Source organism: Panulirus ornatus, chromosome 56, assembly GCF_036320965.1.
Source record: "Panulirus ornatus isolate Po-2019 chromosome 56, ASM3632096v1, whole genome shotgun sequence".
Classification (NCBI taxonomy): domain Eukaryota; kingdom Metazoa; phylum Arthropoda; class Malacostraca; order Decapoda; family Palinuridae; genus Panulirus; species Panulirus ornatus.
In genome coordinates this window covers 13,962,135-13,977,924 of record NC_092279.1, presented here as the reverse complement: position 1 = coordinate 13,977,924, position 15,790 = coordinate 13,962,135, and the positions used below count along the sequence as shown (strand labels likewise).

At 39.8% G+C, this 15,790-nt stretch overlaps 1 protein-coding gene across 1 annotated transcript in view; it reads left to right on the top strand.

The window, feature by feature from the left end:
* The window catches only part of Mitofilin (inner membrane mitochondrial protein mitofilin), a 33,644-nt gene that overhangs the window by 1,738 nt on the left and 16,116 nt on the right, over positions 1-15,790 (top strand). Inside the window, exons 2-8 of the mRNA XM_071693872.1 lie at positions 867-1,013; positions 4,100-4,298; positions 7,155-7,235; positions 10,658-10,732; positions 11,539-11,830; positions 12,778-12,947; positions 14,111-14,292. Coding sequence (XP_071549973.1) covers positions 867-1,013; positions 4,100-4,298; positions 7,155-7,235; positions 10,658-10,732; positions 11,539-11,830; positions 12,778-12,947; positions 14,111-14,292 — 1,146 coding nt within the window. The remainder of the gene's footprint in view (positions 1-866; positions 1,014-4,099; positions 4,299-7,154; positions 7,236-10,657; positions 10,733-11,538; positions 11,831-12,777; positions 12,948-14,110; positions 14,293-15,790) is intronic.

Below are 15,790 nucleotides of genomic sequence, written 5' to 3'. Positions count from 1 at the left end.
AAACACCCTTTCTTCACTGAATGGGTCCTAAGTCACCTAAATTTGATGCCATATGACTGAGAATTTCTGTACCCTCTATAATTTTATGATTCAAATATTCCCCAGCCCTCCCCCTCCCAATTCCTCAAACCTTATACAACTCTAACTATTTGACTTCCTGCTGTGCAGCTTTGGTATGTTCACATCCATGTGGTGAAATCATCTTTGCAGGGAATTTCAATGTATGCCACAAGGATTGGTAAGTTCTACCCAGGATAATCCCAGTGGTGCAGAGGCCTATTCTTTACCTGATGATCTAGAACAGATCATCAAACACCCAGTTCGAGTACCTGACCTTCATGACCATTCATACAACACATTCAGTCTCTCTCTCTCTCTCTCTCTCTCTCTCACACCACAGTTACTGGTACACTATGTCTTTCCCATGAGGGCCCTCGAATTACAGGCTTAATTTTTACTCTAATTAGGCATGCATACCCACTTTCCCGTATGTGTACCACTCAGATTGCTCAGAGCAAGTTTTCTTTTGGTTTTGCCTGAGGGTTTCTGCACGGACGGAATAGGACCTCGGTTCTAATCTGTTCTTGTTGTTGTTTTAAAGGACAAAGAGATTTAATGAGTGACTGATAGAAACAGGTGGGGGCATTTGTATTGCGGCATTCTAGGAGAACTAATTGGTTATCCTTGTGTTCCGCTCAATGTAGGCATTCTGGGAGAACTCATTAGTCATCCTTGTGCTCTGCCCAAGATAGAAAAATGGTTTTTCATCCTTCAGACATACATTTTTTTTGCATTGTATTTCACTAGCATATTGTACATTTGGCTCTTCTTCAGTTGAATCTCTGATTAGTGTCCTATAAAATTAGGTTGGGCGAGTGAGTGCTGCCCGACGGTTGCAGTCATCCTATTCCAGTGGAGGTGGTCCCAACAAAGCCTTATTAGCAGCAGCAGGGACAACAACTCTTGTGGGAGGTGTAGTTGGCTACTCTGCTTGGAGCAGTAACAACAGGAAGGTGAGATTATTTACTTTTTTTGAATAAGATATTTTTACTTTATTAATTTTTTATATAACATCAGGACCCCTTTTATAGGGCTCCTGCAGCATCAAGCCTGCACTAGAATCATGGGCAGGGTAATGATGGACTCCTGTGGAGTGAGAAATTCCTGATAGGACTGTTTGTTTATTGATAGTACATCCTTAGAGGATATTCCCTCTAAGGCTCAGTCCTCTGTTCTTAACGATACCTTTTAATTTGGTAAATGGCAAATATGTGTGAAAAAAAAAGAAAAAACTGTATTATCAATACTCATTCTTGGGGATATTGGAGAAATACTACTGTACATGTATCTCCAGCATGCTGTTGATGACCAAGACAAGCAGAAGCTGAGGCTGAAAACCCTCCCTTCCTGTATTGTTTCTTTCCAAAAGATGAGGAAGGAGCCAAGTGAGGATATTTCATCTGAGGTTCAGGGATATGTTTCTGATGCTACCTCACAAATGCAGGAAACATCAAACAAGCAAGGAAGAATAATTACTGTAGATACCATTATTATTATTATTATCATTATTATTATTATTATTATTTATTTTTTATTATACTTAATCGCCATCTCCCGCGTTAGCGAGGTAGTGCGAGGAAACAGACGAAAGAATGGCCCAACCAACCCACATAAACATGTATATTATTATTATTATTATTATTATCATCATCTCTGAGGGTAGAGTAGAAAGAATACTTCCCATGTATTCCCTGCTTGTCGTTGAAGACGACACAAAGGGGTGGGAATGGGGGGCTGGAAATCCTCCCCTCCTGTTTTACTTGTCCAAATGATTATGGTCGAGGATTTTTCTCTCTGGGGCTCAATCGTCTGTTCTTGATGCTACCTTGCTAATGCGGGAAATGGCGAATATGGATGAAAAAAATTATTATTGTTATTATTATTATTAATATTATTATAGTTGTCATTATTGTTATTATTATTATTATTATTATTATTATTATTATTATTATTATTATTTTTTTTTTTTTTTTTTTTTTTTTTTTTTTTTTTTTTTTTTTTATACTTTGTCGCTGTCTCCCGCGTTTGCGAGGTAGCGCAAGGAAACAGACGAAAGAAATGGCCCAACCCCCCCCCCCCATACACATGTACATACACACGTCCACACACGCAAATACACATACCTACACAGCTTTCCATGGTTTACCCCAGACGCTTCACATGCCTTGCTTCAATCCACTGACAGCACGTCAACCCCTGTATACCACATGACTCCAATTCACTCTATTTCTTGCCCTCCTTTCACCCTCCTGCATGTTCAGGCCCCGATCACACAAAATCTTTTTCACTCCATCTTTCCACCTCCAATTTGGTCTCCCTCTTCTCCTCGTTCCCTCCACCTCCGACACATATATCCTCTTGGTCAATCTCTCCTCACTCATTCTCTCCATGTGCCCAAACCATTTCAAAACACCCTCTTCTGCTCTCTCAACCACGCTCTTTTTATTTCCACACATCTCTCTTACCCTTACGTTACTTACTCGATCAAACCACCTCACACCACACATTGTCCTCAAACATCTCATTTCCAGCACATCCATCCTCCTGCGCACATCTCTATCCACAGCCCACGCCTCGCAACCATACAACATTGTTGGAACCACTATTCCCTCAAACATACCCATTTTTGCTTTCCGAGATAGTGTTCTCGACTTCCACACATTTTTCAAGGCTCCCAAAATTTTCGCCCCCTCCCCCACCCTATGATCCACTTCCGCTTCCATGGTTCCATCCGCTGACAGATCCACTCCCAGATATCTAAAACACTTCACTTCCTCCAGTTTTTCTCCATTCAAACTCACATTATTATTATTATTACTATTATTATTATTATTTAGATAAAGTGTGGCAAGGTGGCAGGAATGGATAGGATTGTGGCTGAATTTCTCAAGAAAAGGGACTGTTGATTTATTAGTTAGGATTTTTAATACAGATCCTCCTTAACTTACAATAGGATTACATTCTGATAAACCCATTGTAAGTTGAAAATACATTTGATATGGTACATCTAACCTACTGAACATCATAGCTTAGCTGCAGCATCATGAGAGAGTATTGTATCTTATATTGCTAGCCTGGGAAAAGATCGATTCTGAATTTGAAGTATGGTTTCTACTGAATGTGTATTGCTGTCGCACCATCGTAAAGTCTAAATATTGTAAGTCAGGGAACATCTGTATGTGTATGACTCATGGTGAGACTCTGTAGGATTGGCAGAATGCCTCCATACTGCCATTGTATAAAGGCAAAGAGGATAAGAATGAATGTTCGAATTAAGAAGGTATATATTTGCTAAGTTCCTAGGAAAGTCTATGGGAGAGTGATGATTGAGAGGGTGGTAACCTGCACAGAGGAGGAGGAATGGTGTAGCTTCAGAAGTGATAGAGGATGTGTGGATCAGGTTTTGCTTTGAAGAATGTTTGTGAGAAATACCTAAAGAGAGTTTGTTTGTGACATTGATCTGGAGAATGCATATGATATGGTTCATAAAGATGTGTTGAGGAAGATAGTGTGAATATTTGGTTTGGGAAGAAAGTAATTTGATAATGAGGAATTTTTCATAAAGATAAGGCATTAATGCAAGTAGAAAGAGAGGAGGGTAACTATTTTTAGGGAAAGGTGGTTCTGCAACAAGGATGTGTGATGTCACCATGGCTGTTTAGTATGTTTATGGATGGGATGGTGAGGTAAGGGAGGAGATAGGAGGTATGATTGGTAGTCAGTATTATATTATAAACTTTCTTTTCTTTCTTTCATACTATTCCCCATTTCCCGCGATGGCGAAGTAGCGTTAAGAACAGAGGACTGGGCCTTTGAGGGAATATCCTCACCTGGCCCCCTTCTCTGTTCCTTCTTTTTTGGGGGGGGAAAAAAAAAACGAGAGGGGAGGATTTCCAGCACCCTGCTTCCTTCCCTTTTAGTCGCCTTCTACGACACACAGGGAATATGTGGGAAGTATTCTTTCTCCCCTATCCCCAGGGATTATAAACTCATTACTCTATATTCAATATTCTGAGATTTCTTTGATGATATTTTGCAGGATGTAGAAAACACCATTCCTGGCTCTAAATACCTATTAGATATTGTCTTAGGGCCAGTTAAAGAGCCAACACCTCCAAAACCTCCCAAAACAGAAATTGGGCTTATGAGGAGGAAACTGGAACGGGAAAAGAAGAAAAAGAAACTGGAGGAAGAGGAGGCAGCAGCTAAGGCAGCTGAGATTGATGCAATCAAGACTGGTGAGTACATCTACAATCATAATGTAAATAGCCTCAGTCATACATATACTATGCATTAATGAGAGTTAGTTTTAAGATATCTTGTCAAATCTTTCTCATATAGCTCATTTATATTGACTTTTGATAACATTTCATGTTAGAAGATATTTAGTAATAATATGTAATAGTATGCATTAATGAGAGTTAGTTTTAAGATATCTTGTCAAATCTTTCTCATATAGCTCATTTATATTGACTCTTTTGATAACATTTCATGTTAGAGGATATTTAGTAATAATAAAGGATATGAAACAGTTTTTGAGAATCACTCTGCTGATGGGTTGGTAAAGATTGGTGTGGCAAGATATGGAATGTAAGTAGTATGGTGGATGAGGAAAGGGCAGGACCAAGTGGGAGACCAAATTGGGCCCAAGGTGGAAGGATGGAGTGAAAATGATTTTGAGCAATTGGTGCCTGAACATATAGGAGGGTGAAAGGTGTGCAAGGAATGGAGTGAATTGAAATGATGTGGTATACTGGGGTCGACGTTCTGTCAGTGGATTGAACCAGGGCATGTGAAGCATCTGGGGTAAGCCATGGAAAGTTTTGTGGGGCCTGGATGTGGAAAGGGAGCTGTGGTTTCACTGCATTACACATGACAGCTAGAGACTGAGTGTGAACGAATGTGGCCTTTGGTCTTTTCCTAGTGTTACCTCACAGGGGGAGGGGGGTGCCATTTCATGTGTGGCAGGGTGGTGGCGGGTATGAATGGGAGCAGCATGTGTAAATGTGTACATGTGTATATATGTATATGTCTGTGTATGTATATGTATGTATACGTTGAAAAGTGCGTAAGACAAGGGAGCAAATGGGAACTTCAGTGAAGGGCGCAAATGGGGAGGTGATAACAAGTAGTGGTGATGTGAGAAGGAGATGGAGTGAGTATTTTGAAGGTTTGTTGAATGTGTTTGATGATAGAGTGGCAGATATAGGGTGTTTTGGTCGAGGTGGTGTGCAAAGTGAGAGGGTTAGGGAAAATGATTTGGTAAACAGAGAAGAGGTAGTAAAAGCTTTGCGGAAGATGAAAGCCAGCAAGGCAGCAGGTTTGGATGGTATTGCAGTGGAATTTATTAAAAAAGGGGGTGACTGTATTGTTGACTGGTTGGTAAGGTTATTTAATGTATGTATGACTCATGGTGAGGTGCCTGAGGATTGGCGGAATGCGTGCATAGTGCCATTGTACAAAGGCAAAGGGGATAAGAGTGAGTGCTCAGATTACAGAGGTATAAGTTTGTTGAGTATTCCTGGTAAATTATATGGGAGGATATTGATTGAGAGGGTGAAGGCATGTACAGAGCATCAGATTGGGGAAGAGCAGTGTGGTTTCAGAAGTGGTAGAGGATGTGTGGATCAGGTGTTTGCTTTGAAGAATGTATGTGAGAAATACTTAGAAAAGCAAATGGATTTGTATGTAGCATTTATGGATCTGGAGAAGGCATATGATAGAGTTGATAGAGATGCTCTGTGGAAGGTATTAAGAATATATGGTGTGGGAGGCAAGTTGTTAGAAGCAGTGAAAAGTTTTTATCGAGGATGTAAGGCATGTGTACGTGTAGGAAGAGAGGAAAGTGATTGGTTCTCAGTGAATGTAGGTTTGCGGCAGGGGTGTGTGATGTCTCCATGGTTGTTTAATTTGTTTATGGATGGGGTTGTGAGGGAGGTGAATGCAAGAGTTTTGGAAAGAGGGTCAAGTATGAAGTCTGTTGGGGATGAGAGAGCTTGGGAAGTGAGTCAGTTGTTGTTCGCTGATGATACAGCACTGGTGGCTGATTCATGTGAGAAACTGCAGAAGCTGGTGACTGAGTTTGGTAAAGTGTGTGAAAGAAGAAAGTTAAGAGTAAATGTGAATAAGAGCAAGGTTATTAGGTACAGTAGGGTTGAGGGTCAAGTCAGTTGGGAGGTGAGTTTGAATGGAGAAAAACTGGAGGAAGTGAAGTGTTTTAGATATCTGGGAGTGGATCTGGCAGCGGATGGAACCATGGAAGCGGAAGTGGATCATAGGGTGGGGGAGGGGGCGAAAATTCTAGGAGCCTTGAAGAATGTGTGGAAGTCGAGAACATTATCTCGGAAAGCAAAAATGGGTATGTTTGAAGGAATAGTGGTTCCAACAATGTTGTATGGTTGCGAGGCGTGGGCTATGGATAGAGTTGTGCGCAGGAGGATGGATGTGCTGGAAATGAGATGTTTGAGGACAGTGTGTGGTGTGAGGTAGTTTGATCGAGTAAGTAACGTATGGGTAAGAGAGATGTGTGGAAATAAAAAGAGCGTGGTTGAGAGAGCAGAAGAGGGTGTTTTGAAATGGTTTGGGCACATGGAGAGAATGAGTGAGGAAAGATTGACCAAGAGGATATATGTGTCGGAGGTGGAGGGAACGAGGAGAAGAGGGAGACCAAATTGGAGGTGGAAAGATGGAGTGAAAAAGATTTTGTGTGATCGGGGCCTGAACATGCAGGAGGGTGAAAGGAGGGCAAGGAATAGAGTGAATTGGAGCGATGTGGTATACCGGGGTTGACGTGCTGTCAGTGGATTGAATCAAGGCATGTGAAGCGTCTGGGGTAAACCATGGAAAGCTGTGTAGGTATGTATATTTGCGTGTGTGGACGTATGTATATACATGTGTATGTATATATATATATATATATATATATATATATTTTCCAAATTTCCTAAAGAAGGAACAGAGAAGGGGGCCAGGTGAGGATATTCCCTCAGAGGCCCAGTCCTCTGTTCTTGACGCTACCTTGCTAACGCGGGAAATGGCGAATAGTTTGAAAGAAGAAAGATATATATTGATATATTTTTTCCTCTCTCTTGCAGACTCGGACCTAACAATAATTACCACAGAAGGTCAGCTGTCACCACCTGAAAGTGTCGAAGCTCCAGCCCCTGAGACTCTAGGTAGGCAGGTGTTTGGAGAGTTCCTGTCCTCTTATTGTATCGCCCTTTATCCATAGGTTTATCTATATCAGTGTTACAACATTACCTCCTCTGGTTGAAGTTAGAAAATCCGGTGTGATTACCAAAAGTGAGAGAGTATCCTTCCATGTTGTGTGTAGTAATAGTGTTTAAGGGAACTAATCTGTAAAAGAATATGCATATGTTCAGTTCAAAACAATGTTTGATATAGGGAGGAGACTTTTCAGCAAATTTTTAGATTTCTTCTCGTTATGATCATTCACTTTAAGGTTAGGGATGAGACTTTTCACCATATCTGTAGATTTCTTTTAGTTATGCTCATATTGAAGCTGTTTTTATGTAAATCTAAGGATAGATAATTTAGGGGAGGGAAATGATATCATAGGTTTGTCACCAGTCAAATTTTCCTTGTAGAGTAAAGAATTTAACTCTGAGAAAAAGTAACCTCTCTTACCAGTTCAGTCCTTATGCATGAAGCACTTTTCATCCGAGCCAGTGACATCCTTTCTCGTAAGATCATGTAGACATACTCATGCAACACTATCAGAATTCGGTCACAAACCAATCAAACCCATATATAATAAAGTATGAAAAAGCAACTGAAAATCCATCTTGAAATAACCTCACCCTTTCTCCATTCTCACTGATGCTTTCAGTGCAAGACTAATGTGGAGATGTGGACATTCTGCTGTCGGTGAACCACTGTATGATTTGTGTGATGTGTTACTTGTGTGTTTTTACTCGATGTAGTATGAGGATGCTGTAATGTGATTGTGAGGTCATCTGCATATGAAAGAACTTTGACACTGGTTTGTAGGTGGTGGAAGATCATTTTTTTTTTTTTTTTTTTTTTTTATACTTTGTCGCTGTCTCCCGCGTTTGCGAGGTAGCGCAAGGAAACAGACGAAAGAAATGGCCCAACCCCCCCCCCCCATACACATGTACATACACACGTCCAGACACGCAAATATACATACCTACACAGCTTTCCATGGTTTACCCCAGACGCTTCACATGCCTTGCTTCAATCCACTGACAGCACGTCAACCCCTGTATACCACATGACTCCAATTCACTCTATTTCTTGCCCTCCTTTCACCCTCCTGCATGTTCAGGCCCCGATCACACAAAATCTTTTTCACTCCATCTTTCCACCTCCAATTTGGTCTCCCTCTTCTCCTCGTTCCCTCCACCTCCGACACATATATCCTCTTGGTCAATCTCTCCTCACTCATTCTCTCCATGTGCCCAAACCATTTCAAAACACCCTCTTCTGCTCTCTCGACCACGCTCTTTTTATTTCCACACATCTCTCTTACCCTTACGTTACTTACTCGATCAAACCACCTCACACCACACATTGTCCTCAAACATCTCATTTCCAGCACATCCATCCTCCTGCGCACATCTCTATCCATAGCCCACGCCTCGCAACCATACAGCATTGTTGGAACCACTATTCCCTCAAACATACCCATTTTTGCTTTCCGAGATAATGTTCTCGACTTCCACACATTTTTCAAGGCTCCCAAAATTTTCGCCCCCTCCCCCACCCTATGATCCACTTCCGCTTCCATGGTTCCATCCGCTGACAGATCCACTCCCAGATATCTAAAACACTTCACTTCCTCCAGTTTTTCTCCATTCAAACTCACCTCCCAATTGACTTGACCCTCACCCCTACTGTACCTAATAACCTTGCTCTTATTCACATTTACTCTCAACTTTCTTCTTCCACACACTTTACCAAACTCAGTCACCAGCTTCTGCAGTTTCTCACATGAATCAGCCACCAGCGCTGTATCATCAGCGAACAACAATTGACTCACTTCCCAAGCTCTCTCATCCCCAACAGACTTCATACTTGCCCCTCTTTCCAGGACTCTTGCATTCACCTCCTTTACAACCCCATCCATAAACAAATTAAACAACCATGGAGACATCACACACCCCTGCCGCAAACCTACATTCACTGAGAACCAATCACTTTCCTCTCTTCCTACACGTACACATGCCTTACATCCTCGATAAAAACTTTTCACTGCTTCTAACAACTTGCCTCCCACACCATATATTCTTAATACCTTCCACAGAGCATCTCTATCAACTCTATCATATGCCTTCTCCAGATCCATAAATGCTACATACAAATCCATTTGCTTTTCTAAGTATTTCTCACATACATTCTTCAAAGCAAACACCTGATCCACACATCCTCTACCACTTCTGAAACCGCACTGCTCTTCCCCAATCTGATGCTCTGTACATGCCTTCACCCTCTCAATCAATACCCTCCCATATAATTTACCAGGAATACTCAACAAACTTATACCTCTGTAATTTGAGCACTCACTCTTATCCCCTTTGCCTTTGTACAATGGCACTATGCACGCATTCCGCCAATCCTCATGTAAGATCATGTAAGAAGAAATTGAAAAGGGTTGGGAGAAACCGTTTCTTGGAAAACTCCATTTTAGAATTTAAGGATTTTAGAGGTGAAGCATATGAGTGACTTTGGCTTAGCATTCAGCAATGAAGTTGGCTGTCTGCTTTTTGTCATTGTTACACAGGGTGGTCTTGTGTATCTTTTGTGTGCGAATATATCGAGGAACAGTGTCAAATGTTTTGTTGATGTTTTTTGCCACTAATACTGTCTGGAAATGGGCTTATGGTTGGTTAAAGTCATCTAGGCTATGTTGGATGAGGTCTGTGTGTAGAGTAGTAGTGGAGCAATTTGGTTTAAAGCCATTTGTATTTATGAGATTGGAACATTTTCCTGGATTCTTTTGTGCATCAGTTTTTCAAAAAGTTTGGAAAATGAAGACAAAAGTAATAGAGGGCAGTGAGAGAAGGGTAAGTTGGTAGTTTGAACTGTTTTAGGGCCGGTTTACAGTTGTTTGGGATTGGTCATTTAGCCAGGAGTGGTTGAAGATGAAAGTGCTTGGATTGCAATTGGGAAAGAGTGTTTTTCTGTGAAATTCTGATATGCTATCAGAGTCTGTTGCAGGTTAGTTTTTAAGGTTTTAATTGCATTGCTTGTATTAGTAGTGGTGAAGGATGGGTGAATTGTTTCAGGATAGATTTTGTTTAGGTTTTCATGATTTTATTGTTTAGAAGTTTGGTTGGTTAGAGGCTGAGTTTTGAGTAGTTTTTCTTGAATATATTTATGTGTTCATTGAGAGAAAGGATGTCTTTGGATTGGATGAGAAGTGCTTCATGTGCAGGGGCTGGTCTGGTACAAGTGGTGTGGATTTTCTTTAGCAGATGCCAGAGTTGGTTGCTGTGAGTTTTGTAGTTCATTGTGTTGAGGAAGGAATGGCAATTGGATTTCCATTTTCCAATGATAAGGTTAGTGAAAGACTTAAACTTGCTGCCAATGCATATATTCTTTTTGTTAACTCCAGACTCAGCAGTCATCACCACAGAGGGTCAGCCATCATCATCTGTGAGTGACCAAGCTCCAGCTCCAGAAAAAGCAGGTAGTGAAAATTCAAGTTCTGAATTGTTTCTAGTAGAATTTGCCTCATTTTCTACCCAATTTAATTTTATCTATTGTGTATGCTTCATATAGGTTTAAGAGAAGCCCTTATGATTATCAAGTAAACAAGAAATTATTCATTTATGCAATAAGAAATACCCTTTTGTAGGAATTTGGCCTGATGAATTATAAGAAAATGGCCTTCGCTGCCCATCACTAATACTTGACCAATTGCATCAAAATTGCTGATGCACTCACAAAGTGCCTTTCAAAACACTCTCCCTTCTTCCTCACTCCTCTGTTCACTAGGTGCTTCAGCACATACAATGACCCACATCTCATAACTTATTTTTGTTTTCCCGTGCATCATTCTAGAGCCCTTCTCCTAATATTATTTTTTCACTTTCCCTCAGCATGATGGTACAAGTAATTGATACATGAATATATAAAAACTTTATTTGGAGTCATTACAAAAGTGATGTCAGTTAAAATGGATTTCATGTTAAAGATTAGTTAGTGACAGTTGACACTATGAGTAGGGAGTAATAAGGATTTAGGATTGAACAGACTATGTCAAAAGATTTTTTAGGAAAAGAAAGAAATATGGTAGGGGAAGAATGAGATAGTTTTGGATACAAGCAAATTGAGATAGTTTTGGATACAAGCAAATTTATAGATATACATAGGCATATTTTTACTGCAGTGTTTTAGAGATTTGTTAACATAAGTGGAAATTCTCATTATGAAATATTAGATTTTATTATCTTGTTATTGACCAATGATTTAAGGAATTCTAACATATTACAGTGGTTTCTGATCTTGAGGAGAGATTGGCTGCAGGTGAAATTGCACAAGATGTAGAGAATGCTGTTTTGAGTCATGCTTTGGAAGATTTGGAAGCTCAAGCACAGAAGGACATCAGTGCTGCACTTTCAGCTGCAGAGAATGCTGCCACAGCCATTAAACAGCATGCTGAAAAGGCATATCAGGCTATAAGTGCAGGGCAAGATAAGGAAGATCTGTATGGTGGTGTTGCTGAGTTGTCGAAGAAGCGAGCAGAATTAATCAAGATAGCCCAGGAAAAGATTTCTGCAGCTGGGTTGGTAGTCTTGTTTTTCATGGATGATCATGTATGTCATTTGAGAGGTATTGCTATAGCAAAGTGTCATGAAACAAGAGATGACGAGGGACTTTTTTTGATGATTGTCCAATTATTTTGAATAGATAGATAGTCCCCGGGGAATTGAAAGAAAGGACAGTATGTTTCTGGCTGATATTTTTATTATACTTTGATGCTGTCTCCCATGTTAGCAAGGTAGTGCAAGGAAACAGACGAAAGAATGGCCCAACCCACTCACAGACACACATATGTGCATAAATGCCCTCACACACACATATTCATACCTATACATTTCAAAGTATACATACATATACATAGCAATGGTTGTGCAGATGAGGGTGGATGTTTTGGAAATGAGATGTTTGAGGACAATGTGTGGTGTGAGGTGGTTTGATCAAGTAATTAATGAAAGGGTAAGAGAGATGTGTGGTGATAAAAAGAGTGTGGTTAAGAGTGCACAAGAGGGTGTATTGAAATGGTTTGGTCACATGGAGAGAATGAGTGAGGAAAGATTGACAAAGAGGATATGTGTATCAGAGGTTACAGGAGTGAGGAGAGGTGGGAGACCAAATTGGAGGTGGAAGGATGGAGTGAAAAAAGGTTTTGAGCGATCGGGGCCTGAACATGCAGGAGGGTGAAAGGCGTGCAAGGAATAGAATGAATTGGAACAATATGGTATACCAGGGTCGATGTGCTGTCAATGGATTGAACCAGGGCATGTGAAGCGTCTGGGGTAAACCATGGAAAGTTTTGTGAGCCCTTCATGCTAGCCCAGCCATTTTGGCAAAATCTAGCAGGTATGCAGAAGTAGGCTCTCTCTCTCTCTCTCTCTCTCTCTCTCTCTCTCTCTCTCTCTCTCTCTCTCTCTCTCTCTCTCTCTCAGGACAATCCACCTTAGAATAGTTTTTGCTCTTCTCTCTTATCAGACAGGGCGTTGAAAAATTCCGTGAGCAGATTGCAAGTGGTCTTTCTTCAAGTTTGACAAAGGAGAACAAGAGCCTTATTACTGCAGAAGAGACTTTGGGAGAACTCCAGTATGCTTTAGAAAACATCATAGCCATTGTGTCAAATTCAGAAAGAGATGGTAAAGTTGTGAGTAAGTATCAAGATTATTTCTTTACAGGAGTTAGGAGTATTTCTCTTATAAATAGTTTATTTACTTGATAATTTTGTGATTTGTAGTGTTGAGAGTATTTAAATTAGAATTGCTTGTGTTCCAAACTTTTTCTTTCTTTCCCTAGAGTGCTTCCATCATAATGGCCGGTAGACTGAAAGTTATCTTCCTAGGGTTTTTCCCTCTTTTACCAGAAATGGCATCTTTTGCAGTTTGACAGAACATGTTTTACACAAGTTCTGATATTCCCAACTTCCTTTCATAGTTCAATAGCATGGAGTGCAAGAGATGTGATGAAAGTGTTGACTTGATTATCTTCATCATTATCACTTTTACTATTATTACTGTGATTATTAGTATTATCATTTTTATTATCATACTGCTCCAGGACCCCTTTCATGGGGCTTCTGCAGATTGAGAGCTTAAATGTTGCACTCAATTCAGAAGCATGGAAATTATGGATTTCTTTGGAATGAAACATTCTTAGACAAGACTTTATTTTTTTCTGTCCACTAATGGTGACACTTTTACAGAAGGTGACATCTTGCTTGTAATGTAATAACTTTCAGATGCTCTAACAATACACATTGTTTGCATTAACATTGTGTGAATGCATGTACATGTTCACCTTTCATGTTTAAGTATACACTTTCAGTAAGAGCACCAAAGCTCAAATGGGTGCATAACAGTAGTGAATGGTCATGGAAATTTTAAACAAGACACCTTGTAGAAGCACCTAGTACAAATCCCCATTGTGTAACAGTATATATTAGTGTTTTGAACTGAAAGTGAAAATATGTATTAGAGGATGTTTAATGAAACATTTATGAAAATACTCTAAGATTTATTGGATAAGGACTTTGGTTTAATACCTTGTGAATGTTGAAGGTTTTGTGCCATATACTTATAATGAAGATAATAGCAGTTAGAAATTAGTGAGAATAATATACATTTGTGTAAATATGAAGTTTATGCTTCGCTTTAACATGGTCATTGTTTGAGGAAGTATATGATTATTTTGAGAGGCTCTGTACTTAAATCATGCCCTTTGAAAAATCAGCAGCAGATCTATTGACAACAAACACTTAAGAAAAAAATAACGTGTGAGGTTATTGGTTGATGTAATTTCTCTTTATTCCTGTTAGATGATTATCGTGATCTTGTTGAATCTGGTCAGAAGGAGTTTGAAGCGGAACTTAAGTCACTTTTACCAGAAGTGAAATTGGGTGAGACTAGTGACAAGTTGACAACAGATGAACTTAACTTATTAATTGCCCATGCCCATCGTAAGGTCTTACAGCTTCAAAAGCAACTTGCCCATCAGCAGGTAGTTATTCTTCAATTTGAAACATAAGTATGAAATTTATTTTGTTATATTTTGTTGTGATATTCTGATATCTGAAAACTCATACTTGCATTGCATGCATTGCATTACCTTTGCTTCTTAAAGAGTGTAATATTTATACTCTGAAATCAGTTTTACTATCTGATTATTTTCTTTATGTTGCCTTTATGTTTTACAATTTTAAGCTTTGTCTGATGGGAATGATGATTAATTTTTTTTTTTTTTTTTTTTTCATACTATTCGCCATTTCCCGCATTTGCGAGGTAGCGTTAAGAACAGAGGACTGGGCCTTAGAGGGAAAATCCTCACCTGGCCCCCTTCTCTGTTCCCTCTTTTGGAAAATTAAAAAAAAACGAGAGGGGAGGATTTCCAGCCACCCACTCCCTCCCCTTTTAGTTATTCATATGATTATTTGTATTTACAGCATTTTGGTCTGTTTAGATAATAGGAGTACAAAACATTTCATATTTAATTCCCATTTAGTTTTCCCACCTTAGCAAGATAGCGTCAAGAACAAAGGAACAGTAACCTCATTTGCATGCATCCATTTTGTAGCTATCATGAGAAATGCACTGAAATCAGAACCTTTCATTCACATCCAAGATCTGTAAACCATTCCATGGTTTACTTTCACAAATTAATCTGTCACGGTTCAACCCACTGACTACACATTGCCTACCACATTGATTCGATTCAATCTGCCCAATGCATGCATCTTACCCTCATGGATGCTAATGCTTCAATACTCCAAAACCTTCACTCCATTTCTTCATCATCTCAATCTCCTTCTACCCCTTGCTGCTTCCACTACTAACCTATATATTTTCTTTACTTACCCTCTCCATATGCCCAAACCATTTCAACACACCCTCTTTGGCATTCTCAATCTTACTGCTCCTACTTCCACACCTCCTTACATGATCAGTCCATCTCTCACCACATTTCATTCTCAAGCATTTCATTTCCAGCACATGCAATAATTACCATTCCTTTGCATTCAGAGCTCAAGACTCACACCTGTACAACATTTCTAGGACTGTTGTATTCATCTTTGCCATGATAGACATTGCCCTCTCTTTCCACGTGCTCCTCAATGCACCCAGGACCTCACCCTTTTCTTGTACTGCATTACATCCCTCAGCCTATATGGTTCCATCCACTGCCACATTTCTCCCATTAACATTAAATGCTGCACTTTCTCCAGGTTCTTCTCATATAAACTTACACTCAAACCACCCTGTCCTGCCTCCTGCTGCACCTCATGTTACTCTTGTTTCATGTTAATTCACTTTTCTCCTTTCCCACACTGCCAAACTGTCACCAGCTTCTGGAGTTTTTTAAAAGAGTCTGTCAGCAGAGCCATGTCATCTGCAAATAGCAGTTGATTTGCCTCCTGAGACCACCACAGCATTGATGTAAAATTCATTTTGTATGGTGCTTGTTTTCAGTATTTTACTCATTATTATGAATTTTACAGTTT